The sequence below is a fragment of the Dipteris shenzhenensis genome, chromosome 32 (genome assembly GCF_047967505.1).
Source record: "Dipteris shenzhenensis isolate YYH24624 ecotype China chromosome 32, Dip_SZ_1.0, whole genome shotgun sequence".
NCBI lineage: Eukaryota > Viridiplantae > Streptophyta > Polypodiopsida > Gleicheniales > Dipteridaceae > Dipteris > Dipteris shenzhenensis.
Window position 1 is genome coordinate 5,350,380 of NC_141627.1, and position 21,407 is coordinate 5,371,786.

General features: G+C 46.5%; 1 protein-coding gene across 2 annotated transcripts in view; it reads left to right on the plus strand.

The window, feature by feature from the left end:
• Nucleotides 1-496: 496 nt before the first annotated feature.
• LOC147880222 (nudix hydrolase 15, mitochondrial-like) overlaps nt 497-21,407 on the plus strand; it is an 85,125-nt gene continuing 64,214 nt past the window's right edge. Inside the window, exon 1 of one of the 2 annotated variants that reach the window (XM_087370693.1) lies at nt 497-973. In XM_087370693.1, coding sequence (XP_087226819.1) covers nt 643-973 — 331 coding nt within the window. In that variant the 5' untranslated portion in view covers nt 497-642. The remainder of the gene's footprint in view (nt 974-21,407) is intronic. The other variant, XM_087370692.1, reaches the window with a different exon arrangement.

A 21,407-nucleotide genomic window follows, 5' to 3' on the forward strand; every position in this document is an offset into this window, starting at 1 on the left:
TCTTGTCTTTCCACCTCCTCCCCCCTCCTCTCCCCTCCGAGCCTCCACATCAGTACTGAACCCATGCTTTGTGTGCTTTGCACGGGCAAAGAGGCATGATCTCCTCAACCACTCCCCATCTGAAGGTGAATCTTTGATTCTTAAATTTTGGCCAAGTCTTAACCCACGGCTCTGAGACCTTCCATCTCCTCCTTTCATTCCATTAACCTTCCATCTTCTCCTTCCTCCCTAAGGTGACCTTCCATCTCCTCCATTCCATTGACCTTCTATCTCCTCCTTGCCCCTAAAGCTGCCTCTTGTCTTTTCACCTCCTCCCTAAAGCCTCCCTCTTGTCCTTCCACCTCCTTGCCCCTCCAAGCCTCTATCCAAGAGCTCCTTCTTTGTGACACGTGGTAGGCTTTTCTCCTCCAAGCTGCCACGTGTACTGTCCTTTTTTTTTTGGGGGGTGTCTGTGGTTAATAGGTTAAAGATGTTCACAGTTTTTACCAATCCGTCGTTAGTGAAAATGAACAATTTATCTTCTGGAACAGACTGGCTCTAGCTTCGCAATGCCTCTTCGGGCTACGCAAAGGCATCTGCATTGATGATCATGCGTGTAAACTGCAGGCCAACGTGATAATAAAGCAGTCACTGTGTTCTGTTATGGCTACACGTCGCATCGTCGATCGTTTAGTTGACACAGGACCATCGCTGGATGAGGAATGGGGGACAATAAAATTCAGGAAATTAGCAGAACAGCTACGTTTATATAAAGCGCCACGTAATTTTCTCGGGGTTGAAGACGACGACAAGAGCGGAGGTGGAGTCACATCAAGTATTGCGATACCCGAAAAAGCCAAGAATCTTATCAGTGGTTTACCACCTGACGTAGGAAAGAAGAAAGCTGCAGTACTTGTGTGCCTTTTCCAAAATAAAGAAGGTGACTTGCGGGTTCTATTGACAAGGAGAACAAAAGCTCTCTCCTCACATTCAGGTATATTTTTTATTTCTTTCTTTTTTTTGGGGGTACATAAGAAATAACTTCATTGTTAGGGCCTCAAGAAGCCTCGAAAGTACATTGTCATTCACGTTCTTTTTAAAACAAATACAAATTAGCCAAACCTGGCAACATTCTTCGAACTACCAGGGTAACTATTTTTAGCATTAGAGGTTCTAACTCAGGAAATATGCAGTCTTGGAAAAGTTCCGTGTGGTATGCTTTTGGATATCTAACACATCATCAAAAAACTTTGTATATCTGTTACACATTGCTCTGCTGCTGACCAGCAGAGCTGGTTCTTTTCAAAAGCTCTTCTATTTATCACGAGAACTTGCCACTAACCGTGGGTCTGTTCTTTCTGGACAAGTGCCCTTGTCCATTTTCCAATAGGCTGTAGTGTAAAAAAGCCCACTCGGATAAATTGGCCTGTTCTAGCAAAGTAATAGGTCTTCTGTGTTGCGAGGGCGGGATGGCTAGAGTGGAAAGAGAAGGCTTCACTATTTAAGGTTTCAAAATCCGATCCAAAGGGCTGAAACTGCCCAAGAAGACTGTTGCCAAAGATAGAGAAAGAAAGAAAGAACGTTTATTAAAAGTCTTTCTAAGAATACAATGAGGTGAATGGGTGGAGCCTCTAAGAGGGCTCACATCCAAGACAAATATAACATAATCATAAAAACATGAGGACATAGAAAAACTGTGGTATGGCATCACTGCGCTGATCCTCTATAGGTTGGCGGAGGGGTTAGGAGCCCGGTGGTGTATGAGGTTGCCGTGGCATAAAACCAGAGCAAATTCTCATAGAACTCCATATTAATTATCATAACGGAGACAAAAGAAAACACCACAGGGATTCACAAACCTTAAAAAATTGCATGCTGGTGATGATCGTTGTGTGTGGTGATTGGTTTGCAATGATCTCCTAGTTGTGACCCTGCGTTGGACAAGTGCCTGTGCCCTATGCCGTGCCTTCAATCTGGTGAACATGGAGGGAATTCACCAAGCCTGATCTGTAACTCAACTTACTCGCGAGTTTTTCATGTCTCTCGCTTTGGTCCTCGTGCATCTTTGTGCTGTGACGTGCTTTTGACTTCAATAGTAACATGGACAGTTCACCCTTGCATTGGCCCCGCCCTTTTCACCCGATACTCCCTCTGTTTGCTACCGAACAGTGTGTTTGATTATTCTTTTGCTAAGGGGATGGACTTGGTGTATCCAAAGACAAGGAGAGGTCGTGGCACCATGCTAACATGACCCCTATCAAGGCTGATTTGTTTTCTTAGATTCTTTGCCTTTCAGAGATAATGGGGGTTAGGAGTTATTGGATATGGGGGTTGTTTGACCACACTTGACACAGCATTCCAAGATATGACGTACCTCTACCATGTTAGGGAGTATGGCTATTATAGCTCAGGCCGTGCAAGCTACCATGGCTGGCACTATCTTCATCTATAACTCTGGTAGCTAAGGGCGATCAGAGATGTTGGTATGCAGGTACACACAACTGGTTTGAGAGTTTGGGCTCCACATGGACAGATTACCGCCCTCTCAAAATAGCATTGGGGCCCCCTTTGTTCCACGCAAGATCAACCAAGTCATCCAAGAAGATCTTGTCTAGCTACACATTCAAGACCTAGTTGGCACCCAACGAGGTTCCTATAAAGCTCAGCTTCTATAGGGACTGCTGCTTCCAAATCTTAGGCGAGGGCTTCATTGACTCACTAAGATATACAAGGATTCACCTCCACTACTCCTCGAGGATATCGATCCGTCAGTTTCATATCTCATCACACCAATTTTGCATGGAGAGTGGGTGGCGTGCCCAAAAACGGACGCATCTGTACTTTGTGATCAGCAGGAGATCGACTAGGAGGAGCACTTCGCTTTCAGATGCCCTGCATACTATGAGATTATCATTGTTTCTTCAGGGATGGTATTGAACCCCTATCTAGCTTCTTGTCTTACCCACATCTGAGATGCTAGGGGACTTTCATTCGTGATAAGATCCGACATAGGGAGCATCTACTCGAAACACATAGGCGAGATCAAGGTGCATCGCCAAACTCCACTCAGAGCATGATCACCGAGTTTTTACAACCAAACAGCATGGAAAAACTCCGTCCTCTCCCTTGGGACCAGCAGGCCCCAGGGAGATGTTGGAAAGGTCACCTCCCCATCTGTAAGCCCCCATATGAGGAGAGCGTGGGGAAGGGAGACCTAGGGCAGGATGTGCCAAAGAGAAAAGAAAGAGAGGGGGCTGCCACATGGGCAGCACCTCACATCAAAGAAGAGAAAGCCATGGAACCCAAGAGGCAAGGACTGTGGGCAGATGTGTGTCCTAGAGCAGGTGGCGGGGCGTAGAGGCGCAAAACATGGCGGCTGTCTACAGGCAGGGACGCAAGCAGTACAGCAGCATGGTGGATCCATGGGCAGAGATACGACCTGCAAGAAGGTCGAGTTGTAGGGAAGGGAGGGGCTGCAATGGGCAGCACCCTGCACTTATATAGGGCCAGGAAACTTGTGGGCCACATAGGCCAGCCCACAGCCCCATGCATAGAGGGCAGTGGGAGGGGGACTGGCACACAAAGCCAGGGGGGCTTGGGCCCCCACTTCAAGGCAGGGAGCAGAGATGTGCCCATAGCCCAATAAAGAGGGGCTTGTGGGGTCGGTTCAATGGCAGACTGGTTGGCCATATTAGGGCAGGCCAGTCAGGCACTTCAAGGGGGCCTTTGGGCCTATAAAAGGAGGCATCCAGCCTCATTCTTCACATCCAGCAGTTCAGCCATCAGAGGAGCAGATGGGAGCAGCTTACCCTCATCCTTTGGCTGACAATCAGGAGGTAAAGGAGTGCTGGAGGTGCTGCAGACTTAGCTCACAACGCTGAACCCTAGGCTGCCCACCAGGGTAGCAGGGTGCCGAGATCTGGACAGAGAGTCTACATACGCTTGAGGTGGAGCATGCAGGCTCAAGTCTAGAGATAACCGGCAGATAGGAGAAGGACCTTGTGGTAAGATCAGAGGACCACACCATTGGTGGGACTTTGGATCTGTCTACTTTGTAATGCATCCATAGCTTTGGATGGAAATATATTATTTTGGTGTCTTCTATATCTGGCTGGTTCATTGTCTATTTGTAACATGCAACGGTAATCTGATCGTGCAATTCACAGCAAGACCTTCTTTAAATCTTTAGCGAGGAATTAGCGTTGTACACCATGGAGAGAAAGGAGATGAGGGTAGAGAGAGAGTAGAGTCGACAACCGATTGGGTCCCTGTACCCACTGAGGGCCCCCTCTCCCAATCAGGGGAGAATTTGCCTTATACTTGGAGAACTGAGAAATACAAAGAACACTCTTCGAGAGAGCATGGAACGCGCTTCTGAAGAGCTCACTGTGCACACGTAGAGCAGACCCAAAGACCGGAGAGGCAACGCCAACCAATACCGAGACCTTGATGCTGTCCACACTGACGATGTAGGACGCTTCTGCAAGGCAAGGGAGAGGCTTGTGCTGTCCATTGGAATGCAGGGTTACTACGTGAGTGAGAGAGTGAAAGCTAGGAGTGATAGATCCTATAAGAGAGCTGAGAGATGACTGAAATAAAGAGCTGAGAATGAGCTGTGTAAAACTGTAAGAGATAACTGAAAAGAGCTGCTGAAACAGACCCCAAACCTTACTCCGTTCGCTGTCTCGACTCCTTGTCTGATGCGCTGCGTGAACACCATCCCAGAGGGCTGAACTGATGCCAAAGGCTGAGGTTGGTCAGAGGGCCACTGGGGGTGAGTGTCAGGCTGTTCAGAGGGGGCTGAGGAGGAGCTGTAGGAAGCTGAAGTGCTGGGAGAACTGAATGAGGAAAGAGGGCCTGGAGGCCCCCTATTTATAGGGCTTGTGGGGTTGGTTGGCTGGTCCCTTGGCCCCATAAATGGCAGCCCTAGCCCCCATAAGTGGCAGTCCTAGGCCCCATAAATGGCAGCCTTGGGAGGGGTGCAGGGTAGCCTATAAAAGCAGCCCTTCCCTTGCCATTCTCTTCACTTGTTCCAGCCGTAAGGGGGCCTAGAAGGGCTCCTATCCTAAACCTATCCCCAAACCTAAGATGGAAACACTACCCTATGGTTCTCTAGTGGGTACTAGTGAACAAGGATTGATCTTCTGACTTTACCTAAGGCTGAGAGACTGACTTACGTAGCTTGTGCCTGACTGTCCCTGGACAAGGGCTCACAAAGGGTTCACAACATACGACAAAATCTCCTATTAGGGAACTATTACGTACTTGTCGATGTAGACAGTGTGTCACTTTGGACCCAGGTGCAAGGGTGCATGTAACATTCCCTCCTTAACTTGACGGTAGGTTCATTGCTTCCAAGTAGTCCGCCAATATCTGGGGCAACTTTTGAAAAAATCTTCGTCCAACCACACTGCTTTATGGGTAATTCGATCACGAAACTTGGTGTAAAACTCTTAGATCCTGTGTCCCGACCCATGCTTGAATTTATGAAGAAGGATCTGTTCTAATTGCAAAACTTCGGCTTCATCAAGAACTTCAGGTTGTTGCTCGTCGAAAATCTGTGAAAGGGGATGTCCAAAATATGGCTTCAACCAAGCTACATAAAACACATTGTGCATAGTCCACCTGTCTGGAAGGCGTAACTTCATTGAGACATCATTGATCTTCTGAATAATAGGGAATGGTCCGAAGCTCCTGAAGGATAGCTTAGGGCATTGCTTGCCCACTTGCTTCAATCTTTGCTTGATAATATGCAAATACACCCATTGTCCCTCTTTGTACTGGACATCTCATTTGGATTTGTTAGCCTGGCGCGTATACGATGCTTGAGCTTTGGCGATGTGGCTTGTCACAGACTTCGTAATCTCTGCCATTGATGCGGTGGTTTTGTTGGCTTCAAGAGATGGAGACACCATCCGAGTGAGGAGTGATGTAAACTGCCGTCCAAAAGCCGCTTCATAAGGTGTGCGACCAATACTTGAAGAATAGGTATCGTTCAGAATGGCCTGCACACGTGGAAGAAACTATAAAGAAAATACTTGGAGACAAATAAAACAATACTGAAGACAATTAATGGCTGAAGAAGATATGTATATCACAAACGGAACTCAGTACAAGTGAAGATATGAGAGAAGCTCTGGAGGAAACAAACGTCAGTCCTGACAACTGTAGTGGACTTCTGCACTAGCTCCACAAGTTGGAACTGAACCAAATCTGAGACAGCAAATTGATGCAGGGGTTGCTGCAGATTTGGAATAGAAAGAACATAATCTGGAGCGGAAGTTGGAGGTAGATCTAGAGCAGAAGTTGAGGGCAGATCTTGGAGCAGGAGTTGGGACAGATCTGAAGCTAAAAGAAGGCAGATCTGGAGCAGAAATTGGAGCAGATCTGATGCAGAAAGGAGGGCAGAACTGAAGCAGAAAGGAAGGCTGATCTGGAGCAGAAAAGAGGGCAGATCTGGAGCTGAAAGGGGGACAGATCTGGAAGGAGGACAGATCTGGAGCAGAAAGGAGGGGCAGATCCGGGGCAAAAAAGAGGGCAAATCTGGAGCAGAAAGGAGGACAGCAGAGGAGGCAGCCAGGAGGCAGAAGTTGAGGCAGCAGAGGAGGCAGCCAGGAGGCAGAAGTGGCTCAGGGTGTGCAGGAACCTCTGGAGCTGGAAGAGAGAAGATGATTGAATACCTAGCCCCCCCCCCTTTAAATAGGAAGGGGCTTTAAGTCGGTCAACCAACAGGTTGACCGACCAGGTCAATCTGGTCGGCCAGATCTGGTCAGGCCAGAAAACTTTTTTTTAAAATAATTTTTTTAAATTTTGTTTAACCTCTGAACCGGGGCTTTTGACAGTTCTTTGGTTGTGGATTTTGCCTCCGATTCGGGGTTTCTTTGACAGGATTTGGAGAGGCACCAGTGGTGTTTGTACCTGTTTATCTTGTCCTGGAGAATTGGAGATTGCCTGGCTTAACACCCCCTCTCAATGTCCAATGTAGACAGGAGAAGCAAAGAGATGTTCCATGAGTGATCTATCATCTTTAGCAGCCTTTAAAAAAAAAAAAATATATATATATATTTATTTAAAAGGGTTTTCATTTAGATGGAGATGCCTACAAAGTAGGTTTTCATCTTCACTAAATGCCCAGATGATGGTACAAAAAAGAAAGACTTGAAGGAGTGCCCTCGCAGGGGATTTGTTCACTTAAGTACACAAAGAGAAAAAAAAACTGCTAAAAAGGAGGAGGTAAACCAATCCCCAACCGTGGGCAGAGATGCTCAAGAGTAGGGCGATTAACCGGCTTGGTAAGAATATCAGCATGATTATCGGCAGCTGGAACATAGATCAACCGAATAGTACCTAATTCCACTTGCTCGCGAGTAAAATGAAAGTGAACACCGACATGTTTGGTGCGGTTGGAAAAAATGGGATTGCCTACGAGAGCAATGGCACTTTTGTTGTCGACGTAGAGGATCGTGGGTTCAGTACAAGGAAAGTGTAGCTCTGCCAAAAACTGTCGGAGATATATGGCCTCTGTGGTACAATCATATAAGGCTCGGTATTCAGCCTTAGTAGAAGAACCAGCAACAGTCTCTTGTTTACGGCTAGACCAAGAAACAGGTGCCGAGCCAAACGAGAAAATATAGCCGCCATGAGAACGACGATTGTCCGGGTCACCAGCCGTGTATCCCTGTAGGGTTAGTCCTGGTCTGAAATGTAAACCATAAGAGTAAGTACCACGAATGAACCGCAAGATACGAATACATGCATGCCAATGAGTGAGCTTGGGTTCATTAATATACTGACTGAGAATAGAGACGGAGTAAGCAAGATCAGGACGAGTGTGAAGGAGCCAGAGGAGTTTGCCAACAACCTGGCGATAGAGATGTTCATCAAAGGGAGGAGACTCCAAGTCTTTTGAGAGCTTTACGGTGGGATCTAAGGGAGTGGCAGCCAGCTTAGGCTCATGAGGAATGATTTGATCAAGGAGTTGAAGAGCATATTTCTGTTGAGAAACAAAAATACCACCAGAATGTTGTACAACTTCCATGCCTAAGAAATAGGAGAGCCGACCGAGATCAGTCATTTCAAAAGTGATGCTGAGTTGAGTTTTAATGTACTGAAGTGTAGTGGGAGTGGAGCCTAAAAGCAAAAGATCATCGACATAGAGTAAAATAAAGCAGACCCCCTCTGACGAATGATGGATATATAAATTTGGATCAAAGGGAGTAGAATGAAAACCATTAGTTTTGAGGAAGGTGTCTATCCGGTGGAACCATGATCGAGGTGCTTGTTTAAGCCCATAAAGAGCTTTGCGGAGACGGAAAACCTTATTTTCATGGCCAGGAGGAGAAAAACCTGGTGGGGGAGTCACATAGACTTCTTCATCAAGGTAGCCATTGAGAAAGGCACTCTTGACATCCATTTGATAGATAGTCCAGTGGTGATGAGCAGGTAGGGCGAGAAGAAGACGAAAGGAAGTTAACCGAGCAGTAGGGGCAAAGGTTTCCTCATAATCGATACCATGTTTTTGGCGGAATCCTTGCACTACTAAGCGGGCTTTGTATTTGTCCAGGGTGCCATCGGCTTTGAGTTTTGTTCGGAAGATCCACTTGGTTCCGATGACCTTTTTGTGAGTGGGTCGATTGACCAAGATGCGATCAATACTTTCAAGCTCCTGTTCCATAGCACGATGCCACGCAGGATTTTTAACTGCTTCCTGCCAAGTGGCAGGTTCAGAATGTATGATATAGGCCGTGGTAAAAAAAGAGGCAGTGGCAGTAGAAGAAGTTATTCGAGTAGAGCGGCGAGGACCAGAAGGAGGAAGTTCGACAGGAATAATCCCGGAATCCTTCATAGTTTGGCGATACCAGCGTGGCAACGGGTCGTGAGGAGAAGCAATGGGTGGGGAGAGAGATGTTTCGGGAGGAGAGGAAGGAATTTCGGGTGGAGAATTGTCGAAGGGAACTGGAGTAGAGACGTCATCAGGAGAGAGAAAAGAGGAATTTTTTAGCACTGCTCTTTCATCGAAGACCACATCTCGGCGAACCAAAACTTTGTTTGTACGAGGATGAAATAATCGATAAGCTTTGGCTTCTGCCGAGTAGCCAACTAGAAGAAAAAGTTCAGCACGAGGTTCGAGTTTACCGCGAGTATCATTGGGAGTATGAGTGTACGCGCGGCAGTCAAAGATACGAAGATGAGAAATGGAAGGACGATAGCCATAGAAGGCCTCAAAAGGCGTCATGTTCAGGATGGGTTGAGTAGGACAGCGATTAAGGATATAGACAGAAGTATTGACGGCTTCGGGCCAGAGACGTTCAGGCAATTCGGCTGCAAAAAGCATGGAACGGGCCATGTTCATGACAGTACGTTGTCGCCGTTCGACACGAGCATTTTGGGAAGGCGAATTTGGAGATGTCGACACGAGCATTTTGGGAAGGCGAATTTGGAGATGTAAGATGGCGTTGGATACCATGCTCTTGAAGGAATTGAGTGAATTCATGGGAAATGAATTCACCACCATTATCACTACGAGCAATCCCAATAGACTTTCCTGTTTGGTTCATAACCAAGCGAGCCCAAGTAGCAAAGAAAGAAAAAGTGTCGGATTTCTCTTTCATGAAAAACACCCATTGATAGCGAGAGTAATCATCCACAATTAAGAAGAAATAATGTGAACCATTGAGGGAAGGAACAGGAGATTTGCCACTAATATCGAGGTGAATTAGACGCAAAATCTCACTGGCTCGAGAAGTGGAATGAGAAGGAAAAGGAGTTCGGCTTTGTTTACCTAATTGACAGGGATGACAAATATCTTTAGCTCGCGATAATTTAGGTAGGCCATCAACTAGATGATCCCGAGACATTTCATATAAAGAGTCATAAGACAAATGTCCTAGACGATAATGCCATAATCGTTCTGTGTCAGTTGGATCTTTTAGGGTAGCATTACCGTAAAGCCGATGAAACTCAGAACCGCAATGGGAGGGAGTCGCAAGAAATTGATTTATAAAGTACAGACCATTAGGTTGAGCATCACCTCGAGCTAGAAGGAGTCCCGAGGACTCATCTATGATGTCAACATGCATCTTTGTAAATAGCACTGTGCGACCAAGGAGGCAAAGTTGATGAACAAAAAGAAGATTGACCCCTAATTGGGGGACATAAAACACTTGATCCAATTGAGCAAGATTGGGACCTTTGTCAGTATCAAAAGTTATTGAACCAACATTATGAATAGTAGCAACAGAGTTATTGCCACAACGAACTCCCCCTGTTGCCGGTTGGCGAGAAATGAAGCGATCAGGATGAGGGGTCATATGATGAGTGGCTCCACTATCCACAATCCAAGAAGATTTAGAGCCACATGGAAGAGTATGAAAAGCTGACCCAGATAAGGGAGAGGAGGAGTCAAGCTCGGTGATATGGATCAAGGCTTGAGAAGTGAAGTCTAGAGAATCTCCGGTGGACCAGTCAGACAGACCTTCAGGAGTTATAAAGGGAGGAGATGGAGTGAAGTGATTAGTGACATGGCCCTGGGGTCTCCAGAGACTAGTGTTCGAAGGAGGAGGAGGAGGACCGCCCCTAGGACGCCAACGAGGTGGCTGAGGAGTCGTGGTAGGGGGCTGTGGAGTCCAACGGGGTGGTTGAGGAGTCGTGGTAGGGAGCTGAGGAGTCCAACGGGGTGGTTGAGGAGTCATGGTGGGAGGCTGAGGAAGAAGGCCTTTGGCTTTGGAGCGACATTCATCGTCAATATGCCCAACTCTCTGGCAATGCTGACAAAACCTATTCTTTTTGGGAAGGGAGTGCCAAGCGGGTTTACTACTAGAGGGGTTAGGAGTAGGAGAGGGCTTTCCGGAGCTAGGTTGATCTTTTGGAATCCCGGAGAGAAGAGCCCCCTTTGAAGCAGGAATGCTATGTTTTTGATGGACCTGAGAGTAAAGACAAGCATAACGCAAAAGTTGACATTCAAACTCATAAAAAGTAGGAAGAGAAGGTTGAGAAATGATTTGTTGCATAAAACTGAAATACTTGGGAGGAAGTTTATTTAAAAAGAAAGTAACTTGGTCATCCTCAGATTTGGGAGGACCAGTTGTGGCAAATTCAGCAACTAACCGCCGGTAATCTGCTAGTTTAACCTTGAGATCATCGTCAGCAAGAATCTGGAATTGTTGGAGATCATGGTCAAGATTGATGCGACAAGTACGATCTCGAGCTGCATAGTGGTCAGTGAGATGTGCCCATCGCTCAGAGGCAAGATCAAAATGCTGTAATTGAGAGTGAAATTCAGGTAAAAGACCTTGCATAATTTCAACAATGGCAGTGGCATTACGATGTCGCCACGAACGAACTACCTGAGGAGGATAAACATGAGGATCAGGTGGCGATTCGGTACCTTGAACGAGTTCCCATAGGTCTTGAGAATCAAGCACATGGCGCATAAGATTTGACCATGTGGTATAATTAGACCCGTTAAAACGAGTCATATCAGTGAAAGCATGTTTGGCTGTTGCAGAGATGGGGTGAGGGGAAGAAAGAGAATGATAGGGAGAAGCAACCGGTGGAGGCAGAAGAGAATTTGGAATAGTAGCAGAGTGAGAAGAAGGGAGAGGTGGCATCACCGGAGGAATAAAAGAATTTGGAAAAGGTCCTGAGGGGGAGGGATGAATATGAGAGGCGGGATAAGACATGAGAACTGAAAAAGAGGCAGCGGGAGAGATAGAGGGAAATAAACTATAGGAATCCAGTGGCATGGGAGAAGGAGGAGGATGAGAAACCACTGGAGGAAAGATGGCAGCGGAAGAGATGAGAGGGATGGGAGGGAGGGAAGAATGTGAACCGAAAGCAAACTCATTGTCAGACGCATTTCTCCTTTCTCGTCTGCGAGTGTTCACATGCATGTATGGATCTGTGTCCTCGTGATTACTTGTTCCTATGCCTTGCATAACAGAAGGAGTTGCACTAAGGGAATAGGGCATCATACCTTGCACTGATTCTTGTGGAATAGGCACTGTCGAATAATCCAATGTTCTCATGCCAGCCTGTCCTCTTTCATCAGGGGATACTTGTTCTTCGTTGGCACCGAACTTGAGATGTTGCTCAGCTTCTTCTGAGTTGAATAGAGGTCCTTGTTGACGTATTGGAGAGAACCGTGGAGAGGTAGAGGCACGAGGTGTGCGGGTACCTGCTTCAAGTTCCTTCCATTTCTGGAATTTAGCAAATTCTTTAAAGAGTTTGGAGAGGTATTCATCACCTTCAATCCTAGCAGACTCTCTCTCGACATATGTCGAAGGTGATGGTTGAATAGAGGTTGATTCAGGCTGAGATCGCTTCGGGGAAGAGGGAGAAGACATCTTCAGGTGATGATTTATCTTCCAAGCTTTCCAGATCAAGGCTCAGGTGTCGATTGGCACACCTGGCTCTGATACCATATAAAGAAAATACTTGGAGACAAATAAAACAATACTGAAGACAATTAATGGCTGAAGAAGATATATATATCACAAACGGAACTCAGTACAAGTGAAGATATGAGAGAAGCTCTGGAGGAAACAAACGTCAGTCCTGACAACTGTAGTGGACTTCTGCACTAGCTCCACAAGTTGGAACTGAACCAAATCTGAGACAGCAAACTGATGCAGGGGTTGCTGCAGATTTGGAATAGAAAGAACATAATCTGGAGCGGAAGTTGGAGGTAGATCTGGAGCAGAAGTTGAGGGCAGATCTTGGAGCAGGAGTTGGGACAGATCTGAAGCTAAAAGAAGGGAGCAGAAATTGGAGCAGATCTGATGCAGAAAGGAGGGCAGAACTGAAGCAGAAAGGAAGGCTGATCTGGAGCAGAAAAGAGGGCAGATCTGGAGCTGAAAGGGGGACAGATCTGGAGCAGAAAGGAGGGCAGATCTGGAGCAGAAAGGAGGGGCAGATCTGGGGCAGAAAAGAGGGCAAATCTGGAGCAGAAAGGAGGACAGCAGAGGAGGCAGCCAGGAGGCAGAAGTTGAGGCAGCAGAGGAGGCAGCCAGGAGGCAGAAGTGGCTCAGGGTGTGCAGGAACCTCTGGAGCTGGAAGAGAGAAGATGATTGAATACCTAGCCCCCCCCCCTTTAAATAGGAAGGGGCTTTAAGTCGGTCAACCAACAGGTTGACCGACCTGGTCAGATTTGACCGACCAGGTCAATCTGGTCGGCCAGATCTGGTCAGGCCAGTTTTTTTTTAAATAATTTTTTAAAATTTTGTTTAACCTCTGAACCGGGGCTTTTTGACAGTTCTTTGGTTGTGGATTTTGCCTCCGATTTGGGTTTTCTTTGACAGGATTTGGAGAGGCACCAGTGGTGTTTGTACCTGTTTATCTTGTCCTGGAGAATTGGAGATTGCCTGGCTTAACAGAAACTGCTTCCACTTTCCTTGAGCATCATGACAATATGCTTTCAAAATATCAAACGCTATACCATTATACTTTTTGGTCTCGTTGTTCGATTGCAAATGGAAAGCGCTTGACAACTGCAGCTTAGTACCAAAATTATCAAACAAGGCTCGCCAAAAGTTAGACGTAAACTTGGAGTCCCTATTGGATGTGATGGTATTTGGCAACCCTCCAATGGGATACCAATACTTGATAAACAAACGAGCTACATCTTTAGCGTTGGCCTTTGTTTGCAGGGAATAAACATGCAATATTTACTAAAGCGACAAACAATAGTAAGACATTGAGTATTACGCGTACCTGCGGATGCTGGAAGTGGCCCCACGAAATCCATAGCTATGTCCTGAAAAGGACCGTCGGGGATTGGTAATGGCATAAATAAGCTTGCCGCTTTCTTGTGGGAAGCCTTAATCTTTTGGCATATCTGACAATTTTGAACATAGCCGTATACGTCCTTCCGCATCTTTGGCCAATAGAAATAGTGCTCTAACTTCTCCAAAGTCCCGTTGATACCTCTATGACCACCGGTAAGGGCGTCATGGGCATCATGAAGAAGCAATTGCCACGTTTGTCTTTGAGTACACATAATCTTTTCTCATATAAAAGCCAACCATCCTCTGATGAGTAATGGCCTGGAGCAAGCGTCGTGGCTAATTGGAAGTTAACTGCGTGCCAAATTCTGCTGACTCCGCATACTGTGCCTTCATGCTATCAAGATCCTTACCTTTGATTTCGAGCACAGTGGCCTACTCAATGGTTTGGATGGGATTTTTTTGACTGAGAGCGTCTGCAACGGGGTTGTTTTTGTCGGGAACGTACTCGATCATTCCCCCAAATTGCTGGAATATCTGGCTCCACGGTTGTTGCTAATTGCTCCATTGAGCACTAGGCATTGTTTGAAGCCACTTAAGGGCTTGGCGATCTGCCTTAACCGTGAAAGTCCGTCTATGTAGGAAAGGCTTCCAATGTTTTAATGCCTGGATGACACTGAGGAGTTCTCTATCATAAACTGAATAGTTCTTTTTGGCATCGTTAAGCTTTTTGCTGTAATATGCCACGGGCCTATCTTCTTGCTGTAAAACTGCCCCGATGATGACATTGCTAGCGCCAGTGATTACCAGAAATGGATCCTCCCAAGAGGCGATCTTTATAACTGGTGCTGTCGTGGCCAGCCATTGCAAGTCATGGAAGGCCTACAGAGCTTTGCATGTGACTTGAACTTTTTGTATGTGTATCTTTACCCCCTTGAGTAAAACTGTAAGAGGGCCGTGTGGTCGAGAAACCATCCATGTGTGAGCTATATGCTTGACATAAACCCACAAAGGATCGGATCTCCTGAGCCGTCGTGGGGGTAGCCCAACTTGTGATAGCTTGAATCTTCTCTGGGTCCAATTGAATCCCTTGAGCACTAATGATGTAGCCCAAATACTGAATTTCCAGCAAGCCGAATTTACTTTTCTTTGCATTGAGGTATAGCTGGTTATTAGGTAATAAGTGTAGGACACATTGCACGTTCTTAATATGCTGCTCGGCTATAGCAGAAAAGATAAGGATATCATCGAGAAAGATGAACATGCACTTTCCAATATACTCTGCAAATACCTGTGACATCATCTTGTTGAATGTTGTGTTGGTAAACTGAAAGGAAAGCAAAGAGTGGATACAAACTCAGAATACTTGCATTTTGGAATGAAGAAGAGTGAGGTCCTTAAGTAGGCACCTCATACATGCTCACTGACATCACTGATGACTTCAGAGCTCCACAATCATCTCCTCAATCTGCTCCTAGATTCTCTCAATCATCCTATGTGGCTTTCCACCACCTAACTGTGCTTGTGGGCACCTAACTGTGCCTCTAGCACTCACAGATAGAAACCAAGGTGTGCGTGAGGCATACACCTTGAGATATCCCATCAAACCCCCCCTCAAGGGAATGCCTCAGGCTATGTCAAGGATACATCTAGTCTCATAGTTTCTCATGCCATCTCATGGTGGTCAAGGATAAATCTATGGCTAGGTTCTCATGCTAGCAAGGGTTCCCATGGGTGTAAGGTAAACAAAAGGGATACAAAAAGACCTTCCAATGGTTATCTCCCCTGCATGTACATGCACACAATGTCTGCAGGAGGTACCATGGAGCAAAACATACACATGGCCTACATCATAAGGTGACCAGAGGTGTTTACGAAACACACAAAACACAAGAGTTTATTTCATTCATTTTGGAGGACTGTCCAGGCTGAGTACCTTGACATAAAAAGGGAGATCTGGAGCATACATAGAGATGATTTAAAATGCATAATCTTCATGGGATGCTTCATCTTGTGGAGGCAAAATATCCATGTCAAGGCAAGGTCTTACCACATGGGCAGTGTCTAGTGCCTTATAAGATGGTACTATGATAGAACAAGTGGATCAGAAAATCATATCCTTCAAGAGAACAATTATCTTGTCATCTCCATAGTTGTGTAGAGAAGCATATCTTAGGTATCTGACCTTCATCTTTTTCTTGTACTTGGAGTCAAATAAAAGTGCCATGAGAGGGTAGATCTCTGGCTTTGTAGTTGCTTCCTTTTTGGCAACCATTGTTTTGGCAATCTTCAACAAGGAAGTCAGGTTGGCATTTTCATCCTTTGTAGCATAACAAGACATTGCTTTATGTTTTGGCTTTTCACATATTTTGCATAAGCAAGCCATGAGAGGGTCTAACCCAGGTATTGGGCAGTGTCTTCTCTCTTACAGGGCTTAGAATAACAACTGAAATGCTTCAAAATATAAGCATTTAATGTAGCAAAGTCTTGTGACCAAATTTCAATCAATGATGCTTTCACTTACATGCTTCACAGAGGTGGCTAAAATGAATACTTTCCAATCAAAACCAGGTATAGCAATTCAAAGCAAAACTGAAGCCACACTTGTACTGATGTTATTGAAAGTTTCAAAAAACCAGAAATGCTAGAATAGCATCTTATGTAGCATCATCTTCTAAAAGCTTGTCAAAACTGTCAAAACCAAAAGGCTGAACTTGGAGGGCTTGTAGCTTACTCTTTAGAGCAAAGGAAGAGGGGCATTGAAAAAGTAAAATGGATGGCCTTATGCGTGATGTGTGCACGCAAGCCGGGTGTGAACCCGTCTACTGCAAGCTCGTGAGGTACCAAGGTGCACCCCATTGTCTTGGCAAGCCGAGGGGAGATGGCATCTTCTGAACTCCCCATATCGAACATGACAATAAATTGATGCCCGTTAGCTGTGCCGTACGCTCGAATGAACGCCTTCTTTTGATCTGAGAAATCGTCCTCCTTCTTACCTTGAAAGACCACCGCGGGAATAGTGTTCAAAGCAGGGAAGACAACATTTGTAGTTGAGGATGGAGGCAAGGTTGGAAGCTCTAATACATTAGCGACAGACACAGTAGGCGCTTTTGCAGCCTTCTTGGCAAGTCACTTCGGGCAATCCTTCTTGCCATGCTCAGTGATGTCGTCGCAATGAAAGCAGCAATGTTCTTGGTGGTACCACTTCTGCTCGTCGGGTTGTAGATAGCCTCCCGTAATGCCTGCTTTAGCCTTCTTATCCAGAGTCATCTTGGGCTTGGACTTCTTCTTTTGACCAGAAGCCTGGCCGTCTTTCTTTTGGAACTGGTTGTCCTTCTTTTGATCCTTACCTGCTATGTTGTTTGACTGCTACGGGGCTTTGGAATCTTTCTGGACCTGCTTGTGCTTTCCCCCGTTTAGCGTCATCTCTTGATTCTGTGCGAGAGTCAGTGCCCGCTCGTAATCTGGCGGGTCGAAGTTCCGAATGGTATAACGGATGTTGGTGTCCAATCCTCGAATGAATTGCTTCGTCTTGGCACTCTCCGTCACGCCCAACTACTGCGCCAGCATGATGACCTTGTTACTATATGTCAACACAGGCAAACCATTCTGGGAGAGATGAGAAAACTCATCCTCTAGGTTAAGCATATATTGGGGTGGGAGAAAACAGGCTTTGAGGTTGGCCACAAACGTTGCCCAAACAAAATTCGTTTTGTCTTGCTCATCTTGAATTCGTGCTAACGGAAAATGAGCTACAAACTGACGAATAAATTGCAAAATTGATGAATGGTCACACTTACCATCATACTTAACAAAATTTGGAGTAGACTGAGTGAGTGGTGTTACCTTTGTTGATGACGAAGCTGTGGCGGTGACGGCTGTTGTGCTTAAACTTGCCTACATATTTGGAAGGTGATGAACAAGGTGTACTGAAGCCAGAAGAGTACTACTCAGTGAGAGTTTGTGGTCTAGGTTATCTAGAGATATTCATTTGTTGCCGACCTTGCCAAAGGAAGGACGGGTTGAAACAAACCCTCAGAGCATGGTGCGTGGAAGACTTCAGGTTGTTCACTCATTATGAGGGGGACAAATAGTGGCATGGATTGCTCGAGTTCGAAGGCAGGAACGTGACTGAAGGTGGTGGTGCCAGGAGGTGCTACCAGAGTGACCTATGGTACTAGGATGGTGTGCGCAAGGGGAGCCAGACCCAGAGGAGCAGGAGCCATTGGATGAAAAGCCAGGAAAAGAATTTGACACCGAATTGTTCTAGAGGACTACGAACAGGGAGTTATTGGAGCATTGTCATCGACGTGTTGGCATTGGGCCGAGATGTGTCGGTGAGAGGGGATGTTGGAAAGGTCACCTCCCCATCTGTAAGCCCCCATATGAGGAGAGCGTGGAGGAGGGAGACCTAGGGCAAGATGTGCCCAAGAGAAAAGAAAGAGAGGGGGCTGCCACATGGGCAGCACCTCACATCAAAGAAGAGAGCCATGGAACCCAGGAGGCAAGGACTGTGGGCAGATGTGTGCCCTACAGCAGGTGGCAGGGCAGTACAAGAGCCTGGCAGAGGCGCAAAACATGGCGGCTGTCTACGGCAGGGACGCAAGCAGTACGGCAGCATGGCGGATCCATGGGCAGGGATACGACCTGCAAGAAGATCGAGTTGCAGGGACGGGAGGGGCTGCAGTGGGCAGCACCCTGCCCATATATAGGGCCATGAAACTGGTGGACCACATAGGCCAGCCCACAGCCCCATGCATAGAGGGGAGTGGGAGGGGGCTGGCACACAAAGCAATGGGGGGTGGGGCCCCCACTTCAAGGCACGGAGCACACAGCCCTAGAGATGTGTCCACAGCCCAATAAAGAGGGGCTTGTGGGGTCGGTTTTATGGCAGACTGATCGGCCATATTAGGGCAGGCCAGTCGGTCACTTCAAGGGGGCCTTTGGGCCTATAAAAGGAGGCATCCAGCCTCCTCCTTCACATCCAGCAGGTCAGCCATCAGAGGAGCAGATGGGAGCAGCTTACCCTCATCCTTTGGCCTACAACCAGGAGGTAATGGAGTGCTGGAGGTGCTGCTGCAGACTTTGCTCACAAGGCTGAACCCTAGGCTGCCTATCAGGGTAACAGGGCGTTGAGATCTGGACAGAGAGTCCACATACGCTCGAGGTGGAGCATGTGGGCTCGAGTCTAGAGATAACCGGGAGATAGCAGAAGGACCTTGTGGTACGATCAGAGGACCACACCATTGGTGGGTATCTCTTTTGTATTGTGTCCATAGCTTTGGACGGAAATATATTATTTTAGTGTCTTCTATATCTGGCTGATTTATTGTCTATTGATGAGTTTGCACATCTATCCTATGCACATAAGTTTAAGAAGTTTGTGATTCCACACCCCACACCACGCTGTGTGAGCTGCTGGGCTATTCTATCAAGTCTTCCGCTGTGCGTACTCTCTATTGGTCGATTCCCAACATGGTATTAGAGCCCAAGTAGGAGGCTTACAGGTGTGGGAGCTTGAAAGCAGGGACCTTGCTGAAGGACGACCCTGATTCAGAAGCTCTTGGGAATCAAATTCCACGACTAGAGGACAATACCCTTGCGAGAAGGAGGGTGACTCAGGTTTAGTCAAGTGTGTTGAGAGTTTTGGTCTACTGAAGGTTGAGTGTGTTCGACTTCGCTGTGTGGTTTAGCCGTAGAGATGTCGATCTCTTCAGCCCTTGCTCTCCCTTCCTCCTCCCCCAGAATTCTTTCTTTCACCGTCCCTAACTTTGGAGAGTCTAGGAAATTGGATGGGACGAATTACCTGATCTGGAAGGTGAAGATCCGGAGTCATTTAGTGGCTCTGAAGCTGTGGAAATTGACAACGGGAGTGGAAGTGAAGCCGGAGGATATGGTGGATAGACAGGGGAAGATGCTCATGTCAGTAGACAAAGAGGAGCTCGAAGCTTGGGAAGACAGAGATGCCCATGCCCTGGCATTGATCATTGGGACTACGGCGGACTCTGTGCTTCCTCACATCTAGATGGCTGTGTTATGCTCAAGTTGAGGTAACATGACCTCGGAAGGGTCAATCGACATTTTCCTTTAAAGGATCAATGTTTGTACTATATTTGTTTGGGCTTCATGTAAATGATCAAAAAAGAATAAAGGTCAAGGTGCTTGGTGAGGGTGACATGGCACTAGACTAGGTGGATCTAAGGCTAAGGGACCTAAATGCATTAAATGTGCCTAGGGGCAAATGGTTTCATAGATATCCCAAGAGAGGGTTAAATGATGTATTAAGGAAGGACCCTAATTTGTAGACATGTGGCATACTAGATCCATCTAGGGAGTTTTGGGGCTCGTTGGGCATAAGCAAGCAAAAAGAGCTTTCACATAATGTGATTTGAATTTCTGATAGCTTGCTACCACCGAGGTTGGCTGGGAGGTTATTGAATGTGCCTGCACCCGTGAATCGACGTAACAGTGTAGGAGCAAACATATTTTAGTGTAAAATTTGGTATCAGAGCCTTCAGGTTGATCACGAGAAGTGGGGCGGAACTGGTTGGAAGAGCTATGACCGTATGGTCGTTGTAACCAAACGCTGTCGCAGGAGTTAGAACTCTGGCTTTCAATATCCACGTTACATGAGGAGTAGCGCTGATTAGCAGCGCACGACCAAAGCTACTGTGTGGTCACGGAACTAGCTGTCGCAGGATGGCCGAGTTCACGTAAAGTTGACGAGTTGAAGGTAAGGTAGCCAGTAGAGTTACACACGTTACGGTGAACAGCTAACCAGACAAAGACAACGCTGGTATTACTTTTAGTTTATTGCGGAGCAATTTTGGAGAGTAGTTAAGCCCAGGTCTTGTGCCTTCGTCGTGACGGTGAACTGCTACGCAGAGTGGAAGCAGAAAGATCGAAGGGATTGCTACGTCAGATATACAGCAAGCTTGGTTGCATTTCAAGGAATTGGAACGCTTGCGGAGAACTCAGGACGCTGTCATATCGAAGATCAACAAAATTCACCTAAAGTTGTCACAGACTGCTCCAGAAACAGCTGAGAAGTATGCAGAGAAGCTTTGGATCAAGCTCCATGCTCTATATGCTGAAGCAAAACTCTGTGCAGAGGATGAGGACAGCCGCAGGTTAATAATTTGGTTAGTACTGAAGGCTGTGGGGCGGCGTTCAAATCGTGGGTCAATTGCTGTGCAAAGTCCGTGAGTTACAACAATTACGTAAATCAGTCTTCTTCGTCATCGGATTGACCACATTGAGTGAGGCTTTCGTTGGTTGCGTTTGATCGTGAGCTCGTGTGAAGGGGTAGATACTATAGTATGTTTGTGGTCACAAGGCAGGTCATAAATGTAGACTTGGAGTGGACTACAGGGACTAGTTGATCTCTTCATGCAGCAAGAATTATAACTAGGGAGCTCTCTATGCCTTCTAAGCTTTGTTGGAGTATATGCTTGTTTATTTGCCTCCGTGTTTGAGTCAGTTTGGATTGCAGGAGTTTTCCCTAGTACAGGGAAAAGTGATTTTGGTTACAGTGTGATATATGCTTTGTCAGCTATAAATTTGGAAGTTGGACTTGTGATTTGTAATTACAGTTTCAAGTGGTGTTTTAATTTGAAAAAAAAAAAAAACACACACCCATTGACCTAAATGGACGTAGAAGAAGCTTCTAGGATGGATCCCGTAGAGTCCGGAGTCCGGCCGACCGTG